We start from the raw sequence: 20,211 nt of genomic DNA, 5'->3' as shown, positions 1-20,211 counted from the left end.
CCTAGTTAGTTGCATAGGATTATCTGGTACACGATGTAGATATTTTAAAAGACTGTTTGATAATCAAGAAATTGTATCACCTGATCAGCTGTGGTTTTATCTTTTTAATACAAAGAGGATGGCAATTAAAATAGCAATTATAAAGTTTCTTGAAACTCTTAAATTGAATTTTATTGACTAACATTCAGGATCATGTGAGTAGCATTTTATATATATGTTTAATATGTGGTGTAGACTTTGATCTTATCAATCTAGTTAACTTTTTGTGTAATGTAATTGAAGAAACTTAGTATGTTTATGTCATAGGATGAAAATTGTTATACAAATTGATTTTACTGGGATTTCTTTTTGAATGGTTATATAATTAATTGGATGTTTGTATGTTATACATTTATGTGTATAAATTGAAAGGTTGATTAATCAGCCCATCAATAAAAAAAACCAGCTAGCTCTCCTCATCACTCGGGCCACCTCAACCAACCTCCCTGTTGCCCTTTCAGTCCCTGTCCTTCTCTTGTGCAACCCCTGCAGGAACAGGCTTACATATAAGGCCCCCACTTCTGAGGTCTTGAAGGGCTGCGCAAGGCATCATACCCTACAACCCCTGCCCCACATTCCCAAACCGGGGAACAAGCGTTTCCTTTTCTTCTCCTTTGCCCCACTTAATGGTCCCCCCCTGTACCCTCTTCTGATTAACATGTCAGTCAGCCTCCAGCAAAGGCATTAGGACCCCGGAGGGGGCAGCAATACATTGTCCTGTTGTCACCAAATTCTAACTACCCTCTAAGGTATCTCTTCACATTGAATAAACCACATTTAACAACTGATGGTGTGCATTTTCAGTTTATAGCCTATACCTCCTGAAATTGAACTTTTACATGTTGTAACCCTAACTCTAGGTGCTCTTTTTTGAAACAGGCGTTACACTAGCCTATCGCTAGCTGTCTCGCTCCCCACCCAGATGTACGTCTCCCCCCCCACTGTTTACAGCACTGCTCCGGATTCAATTTACCAGTGTGGTATGCACAGCAATGCCCTCTGGTCAGTTCTATGCTAAATAAACAAGCATCGCCAACAGCTTGGGCTTTTGCGAAGGCATGGGAAAGCCATTTGTCAGGTACTGCACTGCCGTAGTGGAGTTAACTGCCTATTGATGGTAGCAACTTCAAAATAGTGCAAGTACTGGGCATCTAATAGCAGTGTCTGGCAAATGCACAATACTATACAAGAGCCAAAACTGTTGGCTTTGCTAATGCTGGTGAAGGACACGCATGGTGCTTCTAAATTGAGTGGCTAGAAGCCCACCTGGTGTACATTTTTATTACATCTGTAGCTGTTTACAGCTCCAATAAGTCATTCTATCTCAGAACACTACCTCGAAAAAATATTGGCAGGCACTTTGATGGTATGGCTTGACCAAAGCAGGCTGAGAGGTCCCACAAGGAGGTTTTTTGGGTGGGGTGGAGCAGGAACTGGGTGGAAAGGTTCCATGTGTTAATATCCCTGCAAAAATAATCGCAATACAAAAATATCGCCATATTTTTGCAGTGATATTGACCCATGGACCCTGTGGGGGACACCCCCGCATCATTTTAAAATGTGCGTGGGGACACTCCCGCTCCCACAAATTATCCGCCCGCAAAAATATCACCTATGGCAAGACAAACGGCCATGTGTACAGCGATATTTTTGGTGGGGATACCGGTGGAAATGGCCATAGAGATTAGCATATGCCATGTGCAGTCAATGGGTGGGCAAACAACCGAACACCACCTGCAAGCTTTGCATCACTCCTCGTATGCCATCTTCTCCCCCCAATAGTTTTGGCTAAAAGGCCAAACTAAAAATCTAACAGTAAATGCTTAGTAGGGTTAAGCCCCCCCCCCCCCTCCCCCATTGTTATGGAACAGGGAGAATGTGATAGAATGCAGGGGTGCACTGCTAATTAGATTTTTATTAATAGATCAACTAACAGCGCCTTGGGTAAATCCAATACTACAGGACCTTTATGTGACAAGAGGTAAATAGAATAAAATGTGGTGCACAGTTATAAAATGAATATTTTTTAAAGTGTATTTTGTATTTAAACTATTTCATAAACTCTACAAAAGCATAATGGTCTACGTTTTCATATTACTTCACAATTCAATCAAGCGTTATCGACCTACAGTTCTCTTTATGGAAAAAGATCAAATTTCATTGATTGATTCATTTCTCTTTCTATAATGACACGCTTCGGTTATACTATCCTTCTTCAGGTTAATATAGTAGTTCATTTACCATTCAAATTTCAATAAACTAACAATTTCGAAAGATATGTGCATAGTGAACTAACCTTAGCCTTCAAAAATCTTACAGCATTGGCCAATCCACTGTCATTATGGCCTGGACCCCAACAGTCTATATAATTATAATAATTTGGCAATTTATATAGCGCTACGAACCCTCAGGTATCTGAGGGCTGCGAATAGAATCCACCACTTACTAACAAACTAGGTGAATTCCATGATCGAGTCTAAACTACCCTGTTACTTTCTACCCTCAAAGAGGTTTCGGCAAGAATGTTCCCTGCAAGTAAACAAAGGAAGTTTCCTTCAGTTCAAGGTTGTTGTTCATTAATAAATCTTACATTGTTCTCTAAATGTAAACGGGCAGCAGGGCAAGAGAAGCTTGAATGACAGTATATCCGAAACGCGTCATGTTATAAAAATGAGATCAGAATCAATTATATTTGTCAATTTTGATTGAATTGTGAAATATTGTGAAAACATGGATATTATGATTTTGTATTAGAATTCAGTAATTTGGGTTTGTGGGATTGAATTGTTTAAATACACTCTCTGCAAACAAATACCACGTTCAATAAATGTTCAGTTTATAACTGAACACGCCACAAATTAATTGTTTTATTCTATTTACCTACAAAAAGAAGTATGTGGCCATCGGCGGCGAGTAAAAATAAGATCTGCGCAGCATGGACTGAGTGCACTGCAGCTCTGCTTTTGTAGCCTTTCCGCAGCGTTGGTCTCGGCCAAGCTTCTCTTCGGATGTTTGTGGGCTGAGCCTTGCAGCATCACCGAGGAGGACGTTGAGGAAAATAGGAGGAGACTGGGGGGAAGAAGAGACACACACGATGCAGACGATTAAACGACAGCTCCAATAACAATCCCGTGTGCAGAGGCCGGGCACTGAGAGCCGTTGGGCGACACAGGGATTGCTTGGGTACACCGACTGGGCGGCAGCCGAGGAGCGAAGACCTCAGACTGGTGGTTGGTCTCCTAGCCCTGCAGTTGCAGAGGGGTGGGTGCAGACTGTCTGGTATTTTACTGCCAGAGGCTGCAGATATCACAGTGCGGATACCAGCAGCGGAGGGCCGTGCTTCGAGTGCGAGGAGGATGTGTTAGGGCAGACAGAGCCGGGTGTCTCCCTGATGGAGTGCCACATCGGTCGGCTGTTGAGTGGATAACGCGCCCCCCCCCCGTCCATGACTCGGAGGATGAGTGTGCACACCCAGGGCCGGGGGACTCACTGACTGGGAGGCTCCTCCGTCTGGGTGTTGCGTGCTTACGAGGAGCGCCTATAACGGTAAACCCGGGGAGGATGGAGGCCGAAACCACCGAGCCGTGCCCGCCACCACCAGCTCCCCCGCGTCATCCCAAGAAGAAGATGCCGCGGCCGCCATCCCCGGCCCGGCCCAAGGATGTATCTGGCTGGTCGCTGGCCAAGACGCGCAGGAGCGGTCACAGCAGCCCGGGCTCGCCTGCCTCCTTCTCCTCCCGTGCGGGTGTCGTGGGAGGCCCGCCAGCCGCGGGCAGGCGGTCCGGTAAAACGGACAAAAAGCACACGAGTAAGAATCGCAGCAAAGACCCCCCAGGCCGAGGAGGAAGCACGGAGGGTGACACCAGGGCGAAGGGGGTCGGGCCCGACCCACTGCCCGGCAAGGCGTCTTGCCCTCTGGGCGACAGCAGCTCCGAAGAGTCGTCCGACTGCGCGTCGGAGGAGAACAAGCTCAGCAGCGACGGCGAGGGGGCCCGGGGCCAGGCCGGAGCCTGCGAGCAGGACGACGATAGCCTGCCCAGCGACCAACAGGAGGGGGGGGCGAGTCTACTCGAGGCCCCAGACGCCACCGACGAAGGCCTGTCCCAACTGGACGAACCGTCCCTGGACAGCCGGCTGCACCTCAGCACCTCCCTGGCCTTCTCGGACCTAACAGAGGAGCTGATGGACAGCATGCAGGAGGGCTTCCTGCGGGAGATGGACGAGCTGCGCTCGGAGAACGATTACCTCAAGGTAAGCTGCCACTTCCTGTGAGGGCGCCCTCGCGCGGAGGCTGTCGCAACGGACAACTGTAGCCGTTGAGGCTTTTCTGGAAGCGCGCCCTCTGTCGGCACACCCGGAAGACTCCAAGTCACCGATGTCGTCAATTCCCGCTTTGCATGCTGCGGAGAGGGCGCCCTCTACCGTTACAAACGTCTGGACGTAACTGTGGAGGAAACGCCCTCTGCTTGGGGGTCAAGGCCGGGCTACCCCCCCCCAAGCAGAGTTGTTACGGGAGCACCCCCTTGTACACTCCCCGCGCGCACACACACACACACACGCTGGGGACAGCTTTCAATCATTCCATCATACTTGCCAACATTCTGTGACCAAAAAGATGTAGGATTTTTCAAGTTTTAAAAATTATAATTCCCATAGCAATGACATCACAGGAAAATACAAAACATACAAACAGCACAACATGGGAAGATGTTGAAATGTTAAAAATGTATAATTTTTTTTTATTTTTTTTTATTTTGAACTATTACTCGGTGAAAACTGAGTTTTGTCAAAAATAACTGAGGGTCATGGACGAGGGTGCACGCTTTCATCCTTCACCGTGTCAAGTAAATAAAGTAAATGTATAATTCTGAATGCTAACACCAAATTGTCGATGCTGTGTGATGGTTCACCTAAGGGTTGTACCAGCAAGAGCACAGGACAGAGTCACGCAGCTGTCAGGTCAGTGGATTGGTCTGAGTGCAATCAAAGTACTCACCTACCAGTCCACTGTATAGACAGACTAATTAATGTATTGCACGCTCTGTCCTGGAGCCTGCCTTAGAATCACATAAATTACTTGCCACTGTAAGAAGCAGTAGGATCTGTCACTGAAATCTGTAGGCGGTAGGGCTGCTTAAAAAGCAGTAGCCTACTGCCTAAATCTGTGGGGCTGGCAAGTATGTTCCATGTCAAACGTGAATAAATACGCTTGAGGTTTGCAACACGATTTCTCAGCATTACGTGTTTACAAGTATTTCCTAATCAATACGACTTTGTAGACCGTGCAGATGTGCATATGAGTCTTTCAGTTCCTGGCAGTGTCACTGGTTGGCCTTTATCCAAACAATGCAAGGAGAGCCCAGCCCGGTGGTTGGGAGATGCTTTTATATTCTTTTGGGGGGATTGTACTTTCTGCATGGCAGCAATATTTTCTTTAAAAAAGCTGCACATAAAGCACCCTCTGTCTAGCAAAGAGCCCTTTGATTACTTTTACAGGTAGAGTGCACTCTGTACGTTATGATGACAACTTCCTTTAGGCAGGAATGCACCCTGTGCCTGGATTACAAGATGGTTACAATAGCCTTCTTCATACGGTGTCTACTGGTGGGGTCTTATATAACCTTTCTTCTGTACTGAGGAGAGAGTAACTTTGCAGGATCCGAAAATAACTGTATTTGTTATGTTCAGAGGCAGAGGACTGACAGTCTGGTCCCCCACAGATATTCAGTGGGAGTTTGCTAAAAGCAACCTAATGTATTACTTCTTTAGCACTATCTTGTAGATACTACAAGAACCTGCCTAAAGCCCTGCTGAACACCTTGTTCTGGAGGGGTCGGGGGAGGGGTACGCCATCCTTGTTTATATACAGTGGTCAAATTCTGCAGCAGATTGCCAAGCCTTTACAGTATGCAATAGGCAACATCAACCACACTACAACAACCTAGCCTCCCCAATGTTCCCATTCTCCACCGACAGCCCAACACTGCCCACATTCGTATTACTACGTAAAAATTCCCACCACAGTACGGCAAACGGAATGACGCACTTGCATATAGTTAACTTACACAAAGTAAAAGTTGTTGCCACATCACATGCTGTCATGTTGCCACAGTGTCTGCTACGTTCTTAGTATCCTTAAAGCCGCTAAGTAGTAGGCTGTACTTTGACATGCCCCAAAACTGCCAGACACCCACATAACTAACTGCCCCAGTCCCATTGAGGTGACACTGCTTTTCATACCTTTTGTTGTATCATCATGCTTTTTGTTGTGTGATACAGTGTTTTTAGAGTGTTCTGCCTGGAACGAATACAGCCTGTTGGCGCTCACGTCAGTCTTGGATTTTGTGGAGGGTTGTATTCTGGCTGATTCGGATTTCTTAACAAATACACACTTTAGAAAGGCTGAGTCTGTAACCTTCGACAACACTCGTGATTGTGTAGAGGGCAGAGCCACTGCGCACCTTGACAGAGCCTTCTGCCCGGTGTGGGATTCTCGTGCAGGGATTTTTCTGTGACTGTCTGCCAAGGTCCATGTGTGTAGGCGGTGGATGGTGGCTAAGCAAGGTAAATGTGGTCTCTTTATGATTCATTGTGTTAGTCCTCTCAGGAACAGCACACTCCATCATTTTCGTTTCAGGGAGCGGAAAAGTGCGAGGCCCTCGTCCTTTAGGCGTATACTTTTGTCAGGGCGTCAAAATCATGATGGACGTGAGATATTGTGAAATACTTCGTATAGTAAACATTACTGAATGTGGTGTTTCTTTGTACCCATTCCCATGCAGGTATTGTTTGCAACTTAGACAAATCAGGGTTGCTCAACACACATTGTTGCGTGTAGATGCACGTATGTGACTTTCCAGCTGTATACCGTGGTTCCTGAATGTGCATCTTAATCAAATTTCCATTTTTTTAACTAAGCAACATTATTACATGTTATTAACAAGTAACCGTGTTTGCTTTTTGGAATTGACAGCTAGGCCTCATACTGCAGGAATTTGCCAGGACTCCTATAAAGCAGGCTGTGTTAAATTGGGTATGTCTGTGCCCTCTGAAAGTAATTTCAGGGCACTATAACCGGGAACAATGCCATCCCTTCAAAATCTTAGGCAGATCCCTGATGGTGAGCAGATAACAATTATTTCATTTGGTTTTTACTGTGCATTATTTTAAGAACCGAATTAGAAGGGGTTCCCTTAATTTTTACATTTCTGCATTTGGAGTAATGTAGAATCTATTCAAAATACACAATGGGCCTGATTTACACAGCCTTTTTCAGTTGGATTGCGCCATTTCAAAAGGTGTTTGTAAATCAGTCCCGATGTGTCATACCGGATGGAATAAGTGACATGTCTTCAAGTTAGATTTGCGGCACTCTATATATACTACTAACTTCTTGTCCTCCAGACGGTGCCAATTTTTCCTGTGATATGACGTTCTTATAAGATGGAGTTAATTTTAGCTCCCACTTATGGTCTTTATTGTGAACCCTGCCTCGAAAATTTCAGAAAATGCCTTTCTGTCCCCAATGGCATGTGGGAAAGCAGCGGTTCACATGGCTGGTGCTTGCTTAAAACAGATGCCCATTAAATTATGCAATGTACAAAAAAATCGTAGGGGAAATTACCGAATTGATTTTTTTTCTAATAATGCAGGGGGGCACAACCCACCCGACTCCTGTACGTTAACTAATACACTTGCCCCACCCCACGCCTACATTTTAACAAAAACGATCCAAAATGTCGAAAATTATAGGTAAATCAATTCAGTAATTTCTTCTTTCGGTTTTTTATATTCGATCGTTTATATGGATACCGTTTAAAACAGCGGTATTCTTGAGGGCTGGCTATGTGGTTATGACCCTTCTAACTATTGTGCGCTCAAATGCAGAAAAGGTTTGAGAATGTGAGCATCTAAAGTGGTCACGTTCTCCCCCCCCCCCCGCCGCCCCCTCTTTGTGTTTCCCTCCCCTAGCATATTTTTGGGCTGCATGTAAAGAGGGTGCATTCGTGCATCCCTTTGACTTGAGGACAAAAGGTTTTTTACAGGTGGAGAGCCGGAGCTTGAATATTTTTACTTCCATCTTTTTGGTGGAGAAAAAATGTGGGTTTATATCTCCCAATTTGCAGTAGGCATTTTAAATACAACGTATACGTTATGGAGCACATACATATTTCCAAAATGTTTTAAAACACATAAATGAGTATGCTCTGTGAAAACAGGCACTATTTATTCAAAGCCTTTTTTTAAACCCTGCCATACATACAGTCCCTTTAGAGTGAGGGTGAAAATACCACTTACCGTTTATTATCGGTGGGAACAACGCTTTGTTACTATTGATAACTTTGTAGAATTTCCCGCGTTTTTCTTGGACCATGATAAGCAATACATATGACGGGGACCCCTCCCCAATCTGCCATAATGTTAACAATGCACGTGCATCACGGTCATGCACACCTCGGCAGCCATGGGGTGCGGGCTGAAAGGATATGGGGGGCAGGAGGGGGCGAGAAAATGTTTGTGGTCAACGCAGATTTGGATATTATTAAAAATGAAAGCACAAGGGATTGGCCTGTGCATGTCCTACTCCTTGGAATCGATGCTGTAATGTAAAGGTCCCTGGGGCTGTCAGTTTAATAAATGCTCTCGCTTGCCATTGGCTGCGCGCTCTCCTATCATCGGCATGTCGATGCTTTTCGCATTGCTCCCCAGGTTGCCGGATTCTGAGAGGAACAAAGGCTTTTTCCTAACACGGCCGTTAAGCTTCCCCAATAAAACACAGCCCTGCACCGACTGCATCGCTCAAATTGAACATAAAACATCTCCGTTGCTTGGCTCCCACATGTGCAGTACTCAGCAGTGAAGCAGAACACGTGGCCTAAGACTCGTGCCAAATGAAAGCCATTTCTATCTTGCACGGATACAAGAATCAGTCGCCTCGGTCCTGATTGGGACCTTGACCTTAAGCAGCGATCCCTTTGGGGGCGATCCATCAGCACGCTTGGAGTGTTTGGAAGTCATGGTTAGATGCTTACTACACAGAGACAGCTGTAGCCAGTTTAGGGTGAGGCCAGGGCGAGGGTGGGTGCGGTATATATGGGGTTGGAAGTAAGGGCTCACATTACAAACGTTGACCTTTCTCCCAGAATGCTCCCCCACCCATCACCCCTCTGGCCAGGGGTGTTGTACATTACACCCCTGCAGTGCAGGGGGCCACAGTGGGAGTTGGGGATGCCTTCGACCCCTCACTATATTTTGGAGGCGCTACATATGTATTTTTTGGGTTTATGCTGTTGCAGGACTCGCCCCTCAATATTGCTGCAAGGGAATACTAAATGACCTTCCCCCCCTCAACATATTTCGGACACAAGCCTGCCTAGGGGGGTAGAAACAAAAGGTTCAAAAGGACACCAGATGCCAGGAGAAACACCTGCGTTTTCCGGTTCTTGATTAATTTGAATCAGTGAATAGCTGAAATATCGTTTGGCCAAACCGGGGTATATTGGTATAATCTATGGCACAAGTCCTTATGGTGTGGCAGGGTAATTGTCGAGATGTGTAAAGATATCACATCCCAAATAAAGCACGGACGCGGAGTATTCTTCAACACATCCTTTATTTTTACTTGTTACCCCGAAGTGCCTGCCCCACGTCATCTCCTGTCCCTCCCCTTCCTGCCGCCCCCGTGTTCCTCTCCACGTGACTAGGGAGTTATGTGACGACATCACACCCCCCCGATACTAAACATTAAGTTCGTTATCAGGGCATCTCCTCAATGAGACGCGGTGGTCTTCTTCGAGTCTCTGGGGTCTCCAATTATTTCTTTCACTCGATTCCTGAGGTAGCCAACGGGGCTCATCAGTGTCGGAATCTTCTTGGTCTCCTTCATAAGGTGCATCCCGCACCAAAGTGTCTCTTGGCATGTGATGTTCGACTAGGGGTATGATCCCTGGCATTTTCTTGAAGTGAGAGCTGTTTCTTGTCATCATGTGCGTAGTTCCTTCAGCCGTGATGAGAGAGCCTTTCCTCTGTGTGATGGTGAGGGGTGCTTCATTGAATGCTGCCATGTTTTTGCGATTTTGTGGCTGTCTCGCAACGACGATGTCTCCCGGCTCCAAATTATTCTCTTCGGGCCTCCTTTTCTTGTCCGCTGTGTTTTTCATATTCAACTTCTGGGATGCGTCTTGTTGTCTCATTTCAGCGTCACCTTTGTACCTTTCTTCCTCTAGTTCTATGTGGGGTAGTCTAGTTCGCACATTTCTACCAAACATGACTTCTGATGGTGATTTGCCAGTGGTACTGTGTGGGGTATTGCGATAGTCTCTCATTAGCTTACACAGCAATTTCTCCACCGGTTCTCCCGTCAGGCGAGCAATCTGCGTGGTGCGTTTAACACTTCCCATGAATCGTTCAACTGTACCGTTCGCTTGAGGCCACAACGGTGTTACTTTTCTGTGATGGAAACCCATATATTCTGCGAAGGTTTTGAAGTCTTGTTCGGTAAATGGGGGTCCATTGTCTGACTTCACTACTTTTGGAATTCCGTATGTAGCAAACATTCTATCCAATGCAGGGATGGTGTGATATGCAGCTGTTGACGGTACAATCTGTACATCTGGGAATCTTGAATACTCATCAATGGCCACAAGGATATATTCACCCCCTTCCAAAGGACCATAGTGATCTACTGCAATTTCTTCCCAGGTTCCGTTGGGCAATTGAGTCATTTTGAGCGGTTCAGGTCTAGTTTGAGGGTTAAGAACCACACACGTGGGACAGTTTTTGAGCAGTTCCTCCACTTGTGTGTCCATTTGAGGGAACCATACTCTTTGTCGCAGCATTCTTTTAGTGGACATTATTCCTCGGTGTCCTTCATGCGCAAGCTCAAGGACCATTTTTCTCAACGAACGAGGAATCACTAGTTTCGTCCCTTTCAGTAAGAGTCCTTCTGTTTCAGCGAGCTCTTCCTTTACTTGAGTAGACAGGTGATGTCTTGTCTAGTTTCCTCTTCTGCATCTTCTTTGAGTTGCTTTGCCTGTTTCCAGTGACCTGTCTCAAGACATCTCATGATGACCTGCATCGCATGGTCCGAGTTGGTTTCTCTGGCTATTTGTTCCATGTCCAAACCTTGTGGTGTGCTTTCTTGGACCACATACATGATGTACTGATCTGCAATGGATGGATCGGGGTTGCAATTTTGACTGGGATGACGCGAAAGGAAGTCTGCTGGATTTTGTTCTTTTCCTGGTCGATGAATGATGTCAAATTGATAGTCTTGTAGCCTTAGAGCCCATCGAGCTATTCTGGGAGGCATTTTGGCTTGGGCATTGCCATAGATGAATAGCAATGCCTGGTGGTCTGTGACTATTGTGAAAGGTTTCCCGTACAGGAAGAGATGAAAATGCTCGCATGCCCACACAACAGCCAAACCTTCCCTCTCAGCTTGTGAGTATGCTTGTTCAGTTTTTGAGAGGCTGCGACTGGCATAAGATACTATGTGTATGGACCGGTCATCTTTGCGATCAAGTTGAGTTAGAATGGCCCCTAGGCCAACTGGACTAGCATCTACTATTAATTCTGTGTGCTTCCGTGGGTCAAAATATGCCATGTTCTTGGCATCTGCAATGCGATCTTTGATGACTTGGAACGCTTGTTGGCATTCATCCGTCCATCGGAAATCGGCGTTAAGTTTGGTGAGGGCTCTCAAGGGTGCACTGACCGATGCAAAATCCTTAATGTATCTTGTGCAATAACTTGCAAGCCCTAGAAACGATCGCAGATCAGTGACGGAGGTTGGTGGTGTTGTGCTCGTGAGTGCACTGACCTTCTCAGGATCCGGTGTCATTCCATTTTTAGAGAAGATGTGGCCGAAAAATCGTAGGGTTGGTTTTCTAAATTCGCATTTGTCCTTGTTCAGGGTGAGGTGTGCTTCCTCCAGTGCCATGCACACACGCATAAGGGTGTCATCGTGTTGCTCTTGATTTTGTCCAAATACTAAGATGTCGTCACTATAGTTCAAACAATTTGGCACGTGTTTTATTATGTTATGAATTTCTGATTGAAAAATTTCTGCTGCTGAAGAAACTCCAAAACTGAGCCGCTTGTATCTATAGAGGCCCAGGTGAGTAGCAAAAGTGGTGATGTATCTGGACCTTTTGTGGAGTTCTAATTGATGGTACCCTCTATTGAGGTCCAGTTTTGAAAACACTGTGGCTCCATTGAGCAGATGCACCATGTCCGTTATCCTAGGAGATTGATGACGTTCTCTCAGGATTGCTTCATTTGGTCTTCGCATGTCCACACAAATGCGAATGTCAGCAGAGTCTCTTTTTGGGACTGGCACTATGGGGGATACCCACGGAGTGGGGCCTTCAGCAGGTTCAATTATGTCTGCCTCTAAGAGTTTCATTAGTTCGGTTTCCACTTGCTTTTGTATATTGATGGGAATACCGCGGTAATGCTGCGCTACAGGGGGAATGCTGTTGTCTATATGTAGTTCAATTTGTCTGTCCTTCAATTTTCCGAGTCCATTGAACAATGCAGGGAAAATTTTGTCAATGTTGGCGGTGGGGTCCAGGTGCTTATGCATCAGGAGTCTATACAGGACATGAATTAGACCCATGTCGACCGCAGATTTGTAACTAAGAATGCATCCACTGTCGGTGGCAGCTTCAAGAACATGCATGGGTATTTCCTTTACGTGATCTTTGTATCGACATGATGCCGTGAAGAAGCCTTTACACGGTAGCGGCGTCTTGGAGCCACACGGAAAAATGAGTGCTCTAGCTGGTTGCAAACGTGGTGCATTTGGCATGTTGTTGTACACTTCCTCACTCACCACGTTTACCGTGGCTCCGGTATCCACCAGAAATTCAGCAGCCACTTGGTTGACATTGATGATGAGAGTAGGGCTATTTTCTTTTGCAGTGGGGTTTCCAAGTGCATATAAGTAGCCTTTTATCCGTGGTTCTCCTCTTCGTAGTTTTAATTCCTTCTTGGGTTTGTCCTCTGAGGAGGTGCTAGAGATGCTGTCAGAATGTGATTGTTCTACCAGACACCTGACATATCTCCGGGGACGTCTTCTCCGTCCGGAGGATGTAGATTTGCTGTCTCGCCATTCCTGTGAGGTCCTTGATTGTTTTCGATCCGACGGTTCTTCTCGTTGTCGGCGGCGTGTCGCGTCATTCTGGTAGCGTGAGTCACGATTGGGACTCAGACGCCTCGGTTCTCTTTCTGGTGTGGAGCGTCTATTTCTTCCACTTCCTCGCATTTTGCTACGATATATGAAACATACAGCCTTGTAATGATTTTCTCCCCCACAGGCAGAACAGACTTGACCCATAGCAGGGCATGTGCCTTCATGAGGATATTCATGTCCGCAACGATAACAAAATGGATCTGTGTTTCCTTTGGTAGTGCTCTCAAGTTTATGTAGATTCTCATGCTTCCCATGAATGATGGTGATGCCATCAAGACCTTCTACCTGTGCTGTTAGTGCCGCCTTGGATCGAGCCAGGCGTAGAATCTCTTCCAGATTTCGAGCCTTTTGTAGAAGTCGTTTTCTGAAATCACCGCTTTCACACCCTACAATTATCTGTGAGCGAAGTGCTTCTTCATTTGAGTAGTTGTTAAAATCGCAGTGTTTCATCTTTATTCTTAATCTCATCACAAACGCATCCATTGTTTCACCCTTTAGTTGTTTAGTGGTGTGAAAGATGTGACGCTCATAGTCCACGTTTGTGTGTGGCGTGAAGTAGTTGGTTAGGGTTGTCTTCAATTTGGTGTAGGTGTCTATGTCATCTTCAGGAATTTCATCTAGAATGTCTCTCACATTTGATCCTATGGCATGGGTGAGTAGGCTGTGTTTCCTTTCATCCTCCAAAGGACCTACCGCCTTGAGACACACTTCAAAGTCCCTCACCCACTTTTTCCACCTTGGTCCCAGTGTGCTGGTGTCACTTAGGTCAAAATTGGGGGGTAGTTGTGTTATCAGGCCGTCCGTCATGCTTGTGCGTGTTGCTCTAGCAGGAGTTACTTGAACTGTTAGTGATTCCTCAGATGAGTCATCAAGCATGACAAGCGATATAAAATTGTGCACTTACTGAGTGTAGTGGATGACAACTGCTACGTTTTCTCTTGAGGTTTGAAAATGGTGGATGTTCCGTGTGTCGTGAAAGGTGTTTGTGTGGGGAGCCGATGTGCTCCACCCACGTGGCTTCCACAATTATTTTTTTTAAAAAACAAATTCCACAGTCTTTCATAAGGCGATGCGCGAGAAAAAGAGAACAGGAGAAAAAAAAAAATTTTTTTTTTTGAAGAAAAGAGAAAGTCTTTGTGCGGAGCTGATGTGCCCCACTCGCTTGACGCGGGCGTACCTTTATGAGCTTGGGGAGCCGATGCGCTCCACCCACTGGTGCCACTGCCTTTTGGCGGGAAACGCTGTGAGGAGCCGACACGCTCCACTCACACGCTTCTGCGTGAGGAGCCGATGCGCTCCACTCACAGGCAAATCCCCTTCCAGAGAATGAGCCGTCGCAGGGAGCCGATGCACTCCACCTGCGAATCCCTTGCACGCCGTTGACGAGAAACGCTGTGAGGAGCCGACGCGCTCCACTCACGCGCTTCTGCGTGAGGAGCTGATGCGCTCCACTCACGGACAAATTTACCACTCTGGACGCGAGTGATCGCAAGGAGCCGATGCGCTCCACCTGCGATAACGTGCGTGACAATTGCAGGGAGCCGACGCGCTCCACCCGCGGATGTGCTTGTCGCCGTTGACGGGTACTTGCGAACACCCCGCTCGGACTCCTGGGGGAAGTTTCAGTCGGCGGGGAGTATACTTACTCCCACCCGCCGTACACTGCCGTTGCGCCTAAAGCGCCGGGAAAGTGATCCTGCTGCGTGAATTCGCTCGTCGCCAGTGTCGAGATGTGTAAAGATATCACATCCCAAATAAAGCACGGACGCGGAGTATTCTTCAACACATCCTTTATTTCTACTTGTTACCCCGAAGTGCCTGCCCCACGTCATCTCCTGTCCCTCCCCTTCCTGCCGCCCCCGTGTTCCTCTCCACGTGACTAGGGAGTTATGTGACGACATCACAGTAATTAGCAGGCAGAATACGCAGCGCGCGTGCCGTGATGTCGGAGGATGTGATGCGATATAGTAACGTAACCGTAGAACACGCTTTCTTTTCTGCCACACAGTAATGAATACACATAATATGGAGACGCCACCAGAGGGCCTGTGGGATTTGGGCTTTGAGAGGCATATGCACAGATAACGAACACAATTCAAATCAGTCACTGAATGTTAACAGTGGCAGCCGAGCATTCTTGGGGTGCTCTGCTCCAGAGACCCACGGGACACCACACTCTCCTCCCATTGCTAGCATAAGGGAGGCACTCTGTTCTTTCCAAAATAGAAGGGGGACTAAGCCACTTGTACTCCCTAAAAACAGGAAGATAGTCTCTACAATAAAACAGAAGTGAAAGTCCTCCTAAGAAACGTTCAACACAATGGACAGGTAGAGAAGCCCGCCGGCTGCTTCCATCCATGCTGTCCCATTGATATGTTCGGTTAAGTGCTACCAGCAGAGTAAGTACCGCGGGAAGGAGCTCTCATTTTAGGACTCTGATCTGAAGAGGAACTTTAAAGTAAACATTACTCTTTTAAATTGCAGAAATTAATAGGTGCAAAGGAGTATGAACTACAAAGATTTCTGTTTCAGATTTAAAATGTATATTTCCGTGCCTAAAAAATGCCCCCCAATAGGAATGGGACTTGTTACTTTAAAAGAATAATTTTACTCCCAACTTCAACAAATAGATGAATAGAATGCACCCACTTCAAAATCTTATCTGGAGTCCTGGGCATATGCACCACTCACGTACCCAGCTGACTTACGTCATGGAAAAATTCCAAATGACTGAGGCCCTTCAACCAAGGAGCGGGTTCAGTGCATGGTATGGGATTGGCCGACGAAGAATCATCCTGGCGGGCTGGTGTGGGACATTTTGTGGGCAGTTTGACCAAGTGCACTGCGCAGCTGGTAAGTTAGATCACCGGTACTGACCCCATGAGCTTTAAAATGTATTAATCCCTGCATGGTCCCAAAAAAAAAAAGAGTCTCATGTACCGGTAAACCACTTAGCTGCAAAAGGCACACATTGTGACTTGCATTGTGGCCCGCTTTTTTTGGCCCTGAAGATTTGTGTCCCAGTCTGACCCTACTCTCCAGCTGACCCCATGCTGTTTCTACTAAGGAAAGCCCCCTGAGCCCACATCAAGATGCGTGCCGTCACTGGATGCACATACCCTTCTGGGAACCCAGAGGCCATCCCATTAACATTTGAGGAGGGAGCCCATACACTTAGCATTATGGGCACAGCCACCAATTGTGTGTGGGAAGTACATTCTAAACTTTGTAGTATGGCCAGCCTCCTTCCTAAAAGTAGGTTAAATAACTTTTAGTGGAAACATTGAAAATGTCCCTCTTTGTCCTGACATTAAAGAGAACACGGTGCACTTTAAATAGTTTTGGCCTAAATATACTGCCATAAAAATATATTCTCTCACGTCTTATAAAAGAAATCATTAGGCAATGCTGACCCGCCTTTTTTTTTAAAACGTGCTTTTAATTCCCTCACCCATGGTCTGTGGGGCCGTAAATGGAGAAGAAAAGATGAAGATTTCCTTGTGTCATGCATGACCAGAATGACGTTTTGTAACATGAGTTCGGCTTAATGTGTATGTATGCGTGTAATTATTGTAAATCTTTTTGTTTTATTGCTTGTGCTTTTATGAAGTGTTTGTAGTTATTCGAAAAGGGCTGATTAGATTGGTTGAATGACCTCTGGGCCCAGTGGTATTTCTTTGCAGTAGCTCAAGGCTCCACCCCTAAGACTTGATTGGAAGGAAGGATTGCTCAGGGGCAACGCATTTGTCTTTGAAGCAAGACAACGTGGCGCAACACATGTTTGAATTCCGATCCCGCGCTTAGAAACCATTTGCTGGTATTAAGTGCATTATAAATGAACAATAAAATAAATTAATGGGGCCTTTCTGCTCCCCCATAAGTGCCCACTTGGGGAGGGCATCTTGGAAAATTGACATTCAGCAGCCACATAGCCAGGTGTTTGATGATGATGATGGAAACACGTGTCTGAGCAAACATAGCGTCCCATATTATCACAGGGCATGCGTGCCACTTGCCAATCAGGGAAGACTTTTTTTTTGTTTTGGCTATTAGGTGATGCTATAGAATCAGCTATAAGCCAACACTATTGCACTCAAGTGCCTGGGACAAAGGGCATATGAGGAGGAACACAAGGCTTGTAGGAGTGGTTTGGTTATTTACACACTCATTGACTGCCCATGGCCATGCTAATCCCTGTAGCCATTCCCACCCACTTTCTGCCCTTCCCAACCCAAAACACATCCTCCTGGGATCATTTGAGATAGCTTTATCAAGCATTGCCACCAAACATGCTCGAATTGCCTGCCAGTGTTTTTTCAAAGTAGTGGCCTGCAAATTAATGGCTTAAATGGAGCTGTAAAAGTGCTAGTGGTGTAATAAAAATGTCTTAACCAGGTGTGCTATCAGCCACTCGATTTATAAACATTGGCAAATCAGACATTTTGGCTTGTGTATAAGTATAAGGCATTTTGCGGCCACTGCTATTGTATTGCATGATACTCGCTCCATTTTGCAGCTGCTAACATTGATGGCCAGTTAATGGCAGTTAATACCACTACAACAGTGCCTGGCAAATGTTTTCCTATGCCTACACAAAAGCCCAAACCGTTGGCATTGCAAATGCTTGTTCATTGTGCGTGTGCCAATGTGATTGCTGTACCAAACTCTGGCCTATTAGATAGCTTAAACAACCATATATAAGAGCTAGGGGGCCAACCTTGGAGAGGACAAAAATGTAAGTACAAGGCAGAGACCCAGTTGACTACCCTTGGATGTAGCAATAGTTGGGGGCTTGTAATCAAACCAGTAATGTGGGAAAAACCATCTTTCTAAACATATATCAAAGACGGTAGAAACTGGAAATATAGAAAAATACAATTTATTAAGAAGCAACGTAAAAAGCCACCAAATAGTGGTCTTCAAAAAAGGATCAATCGAAGAAAATCAAACAAATATTTCATGTGTAATCAAATATACAAGGGACACATCCATTATTTTAATTTTTGTACAGTTGATTATATCATACAGTACTATTCATAGTTAGTGGATGACACAGTCCAATTTTTGTCAAATCCCAGATCTACAAAAGTGTCATGATGTTGGCACAACATGGCAGGGATTAGCTATTCACATTGTATAATATTTCCCTTAGTGTTTTGGTGTTTCTTTTTTCAATGTTCTAATTTGTATACGTGTACGTAGAATTTCGGAAATGTACCACAAGCTATGCAGCCCCACTAAGCACATTTGTCCGGACATGGCAGAGCCCTCCCCCTTGTTTAGCAGAGAAGCAGATAATAAAAAAGCAATTGATTTTTATGTGTTTTACTTCAGGGGCTTCTAGACTAATGCAAAAATCCCCATGATGGCTCTTCACTGGTTCTATCTGCTGAAAGTGCCCTTTATCACAGAAACACTGTTGGAGTAGGCGAATATGTTTGAATGGTCACCACAGCAAACGGGTACATTTTCCACTAAAACCAGATTCCGGCCTGCGAAATGAGGGTCACATCTAATCTAATCTATCTAAACAATATAATAAAAGGTCAGATGTATGTTTATCCTGTATGTTTTTTCGATGCCGTCATAGCTTCACCTGTTGTCACCACTAGAGGGAGCTGTTTCCTTACTATATATAGTGGTCTTACTGTGTTAATGAAAACCTGCCCTTTGGCCCATGTACACAGGCTTTCTACAGGGGAGAGTTGTGCGGTGGAACTCTGCATTCACTACAAACTAAGAAATCATTTTGAAGCTGATTTATTTTCCTTGGATAAGCCGTAATTCGGAAGTAAAATATTTTAAATCTTAGAAAAGACAATGTAATAAATGCATAGACAAAATATATCAAAGTTTTACCAGCATGTGTATGTCGTTATGACATTTTGCATGTTTCCCTACACTTTTATGGCACTCATTTGGTGGAGTAGTAAGTAGTAGCTGCAGTAGTAGTGGCAACAATCTTAATAATGATTTGACTTTTCTGTATGGAACTTTGTGCCAGAATCCTCTGACTTCTAAACGCTGTAATAGGCGGTGCTCCATCAGACTATTTATCACTATGGTGTTTGTACTAAGAAAAAAAATGAAAGATTGAGTCAGACCTTTTAGGATTCAAACCCAGGACAGGATTTGGCTTACTGATTCCTAGAGTGAGCACTTAGCTCACTGAGCTATCCTACTGCTAGTTTTACTGCAGTCTGACCTAATTGATTTATTCTTGCTTATCAGACCATATTCACGGTGAGCCAGAATTCTGGAATTTATCCTCTTTCAAACCATGGGTAACAATTTTGACCAACTATAGATAATTAAATGTATTGCTTATGCTCCCTAGTCGATCACCATTATCTAATATGAAGAAATATCATGTAAGACACGCTAAAGTGCAGATTAAAAATAGACATGTGTATTTTGTGAGTAAAGTTGTACAAAAAGAGAGTAATGAAATTCCAAAATTGTTACCCATGGTTTGAAAGAGGATAAATTCCAGAATTCTGGCTCACCGTGATTATGGTCTGATAAGCAAGAATAAATCAATTAGGTCAGACTGCAGTAAAACTAGCAGTAGGATAGCTCAGTCAGCTAGGTGCTCACTTTAGGAATCAGTAAGCCAAATCCTGTCCTGGGTTTGAATCCTAGCAGATCTGACTCAATCTTTCATTTTTTTTCTTAGTACAAACACCATAGTGATAAATAGTCTGATGGAGCACCGCCTATTACAGCGTTTAGAAGTCAGAGGATTCTGGCACAAAGTTCCATACAGAAAAGTCAAATCATTATTAAGATTGTTGCTACTACCACTGCTACTACTGCAGCTACTACTTACTACTCCACCAAATGAGTGCCATAAAAGTGTCATAACAACATACACATGCTGGTAAACCTTTGCTACATTTTGTCTGTGCATTGATTATATTGTCTTTTCTAAGATTTTACCTGTACCTCAGCTTTCTAGTTTCTCGTATGCACTTCTC

At 45.1% G+C, this 20,211-nt stretch overlaps 1 protein-coding gene across 2 annotated transcripts in view; it reads left to right on the top strand.

The window, feature by feature from the left end:
• Nucleotides 1–3,084: 3,084 nt before the first annotated feature.
• The window catches only part of MTCL2 (microtubule crosslinking factor 2), a 524,903-nt gene continuing 507,776 nt past the window's right edge, over nt 3,085–20,211 (top strand). For both annotated transcript variants that reach the window (XM_069652111.1, XM_069652110.1), the window contains exon 1: nt 3,085–4,290. In XM_069652111.1, the coding sequence (XP_069508212.1) occupies nt 3,601–4,290 (690 nt within the window). In that variant the 5' untranslated portion in view covers nt 3,085–3,600. The remainder of the gene's footprint in view (nt 4,291–20,211) is intronic.

The sequence above is a fragment of the Ambystoma mexicanum genome, chromosome 3p, assembly GCF_040938575.1.
Source record: "Ambystoma mexicanum isolate Mex_15411 chromosome 3p, UKY_AmexF1_1, whole genome shotgun sequence".
Classification (NCBI taxonomy): domain Eukaryota; kingdom Metazoa; phylum Chordata; class Amphibia; order Caudata; family Ambystomatidae; genus Ambystoma; species Ambystoma mexicanum.
Note: the sequence above shows the minus strand (reverse complement) of the source record. Positions and strands in the feature narration are given on the sequence as shown.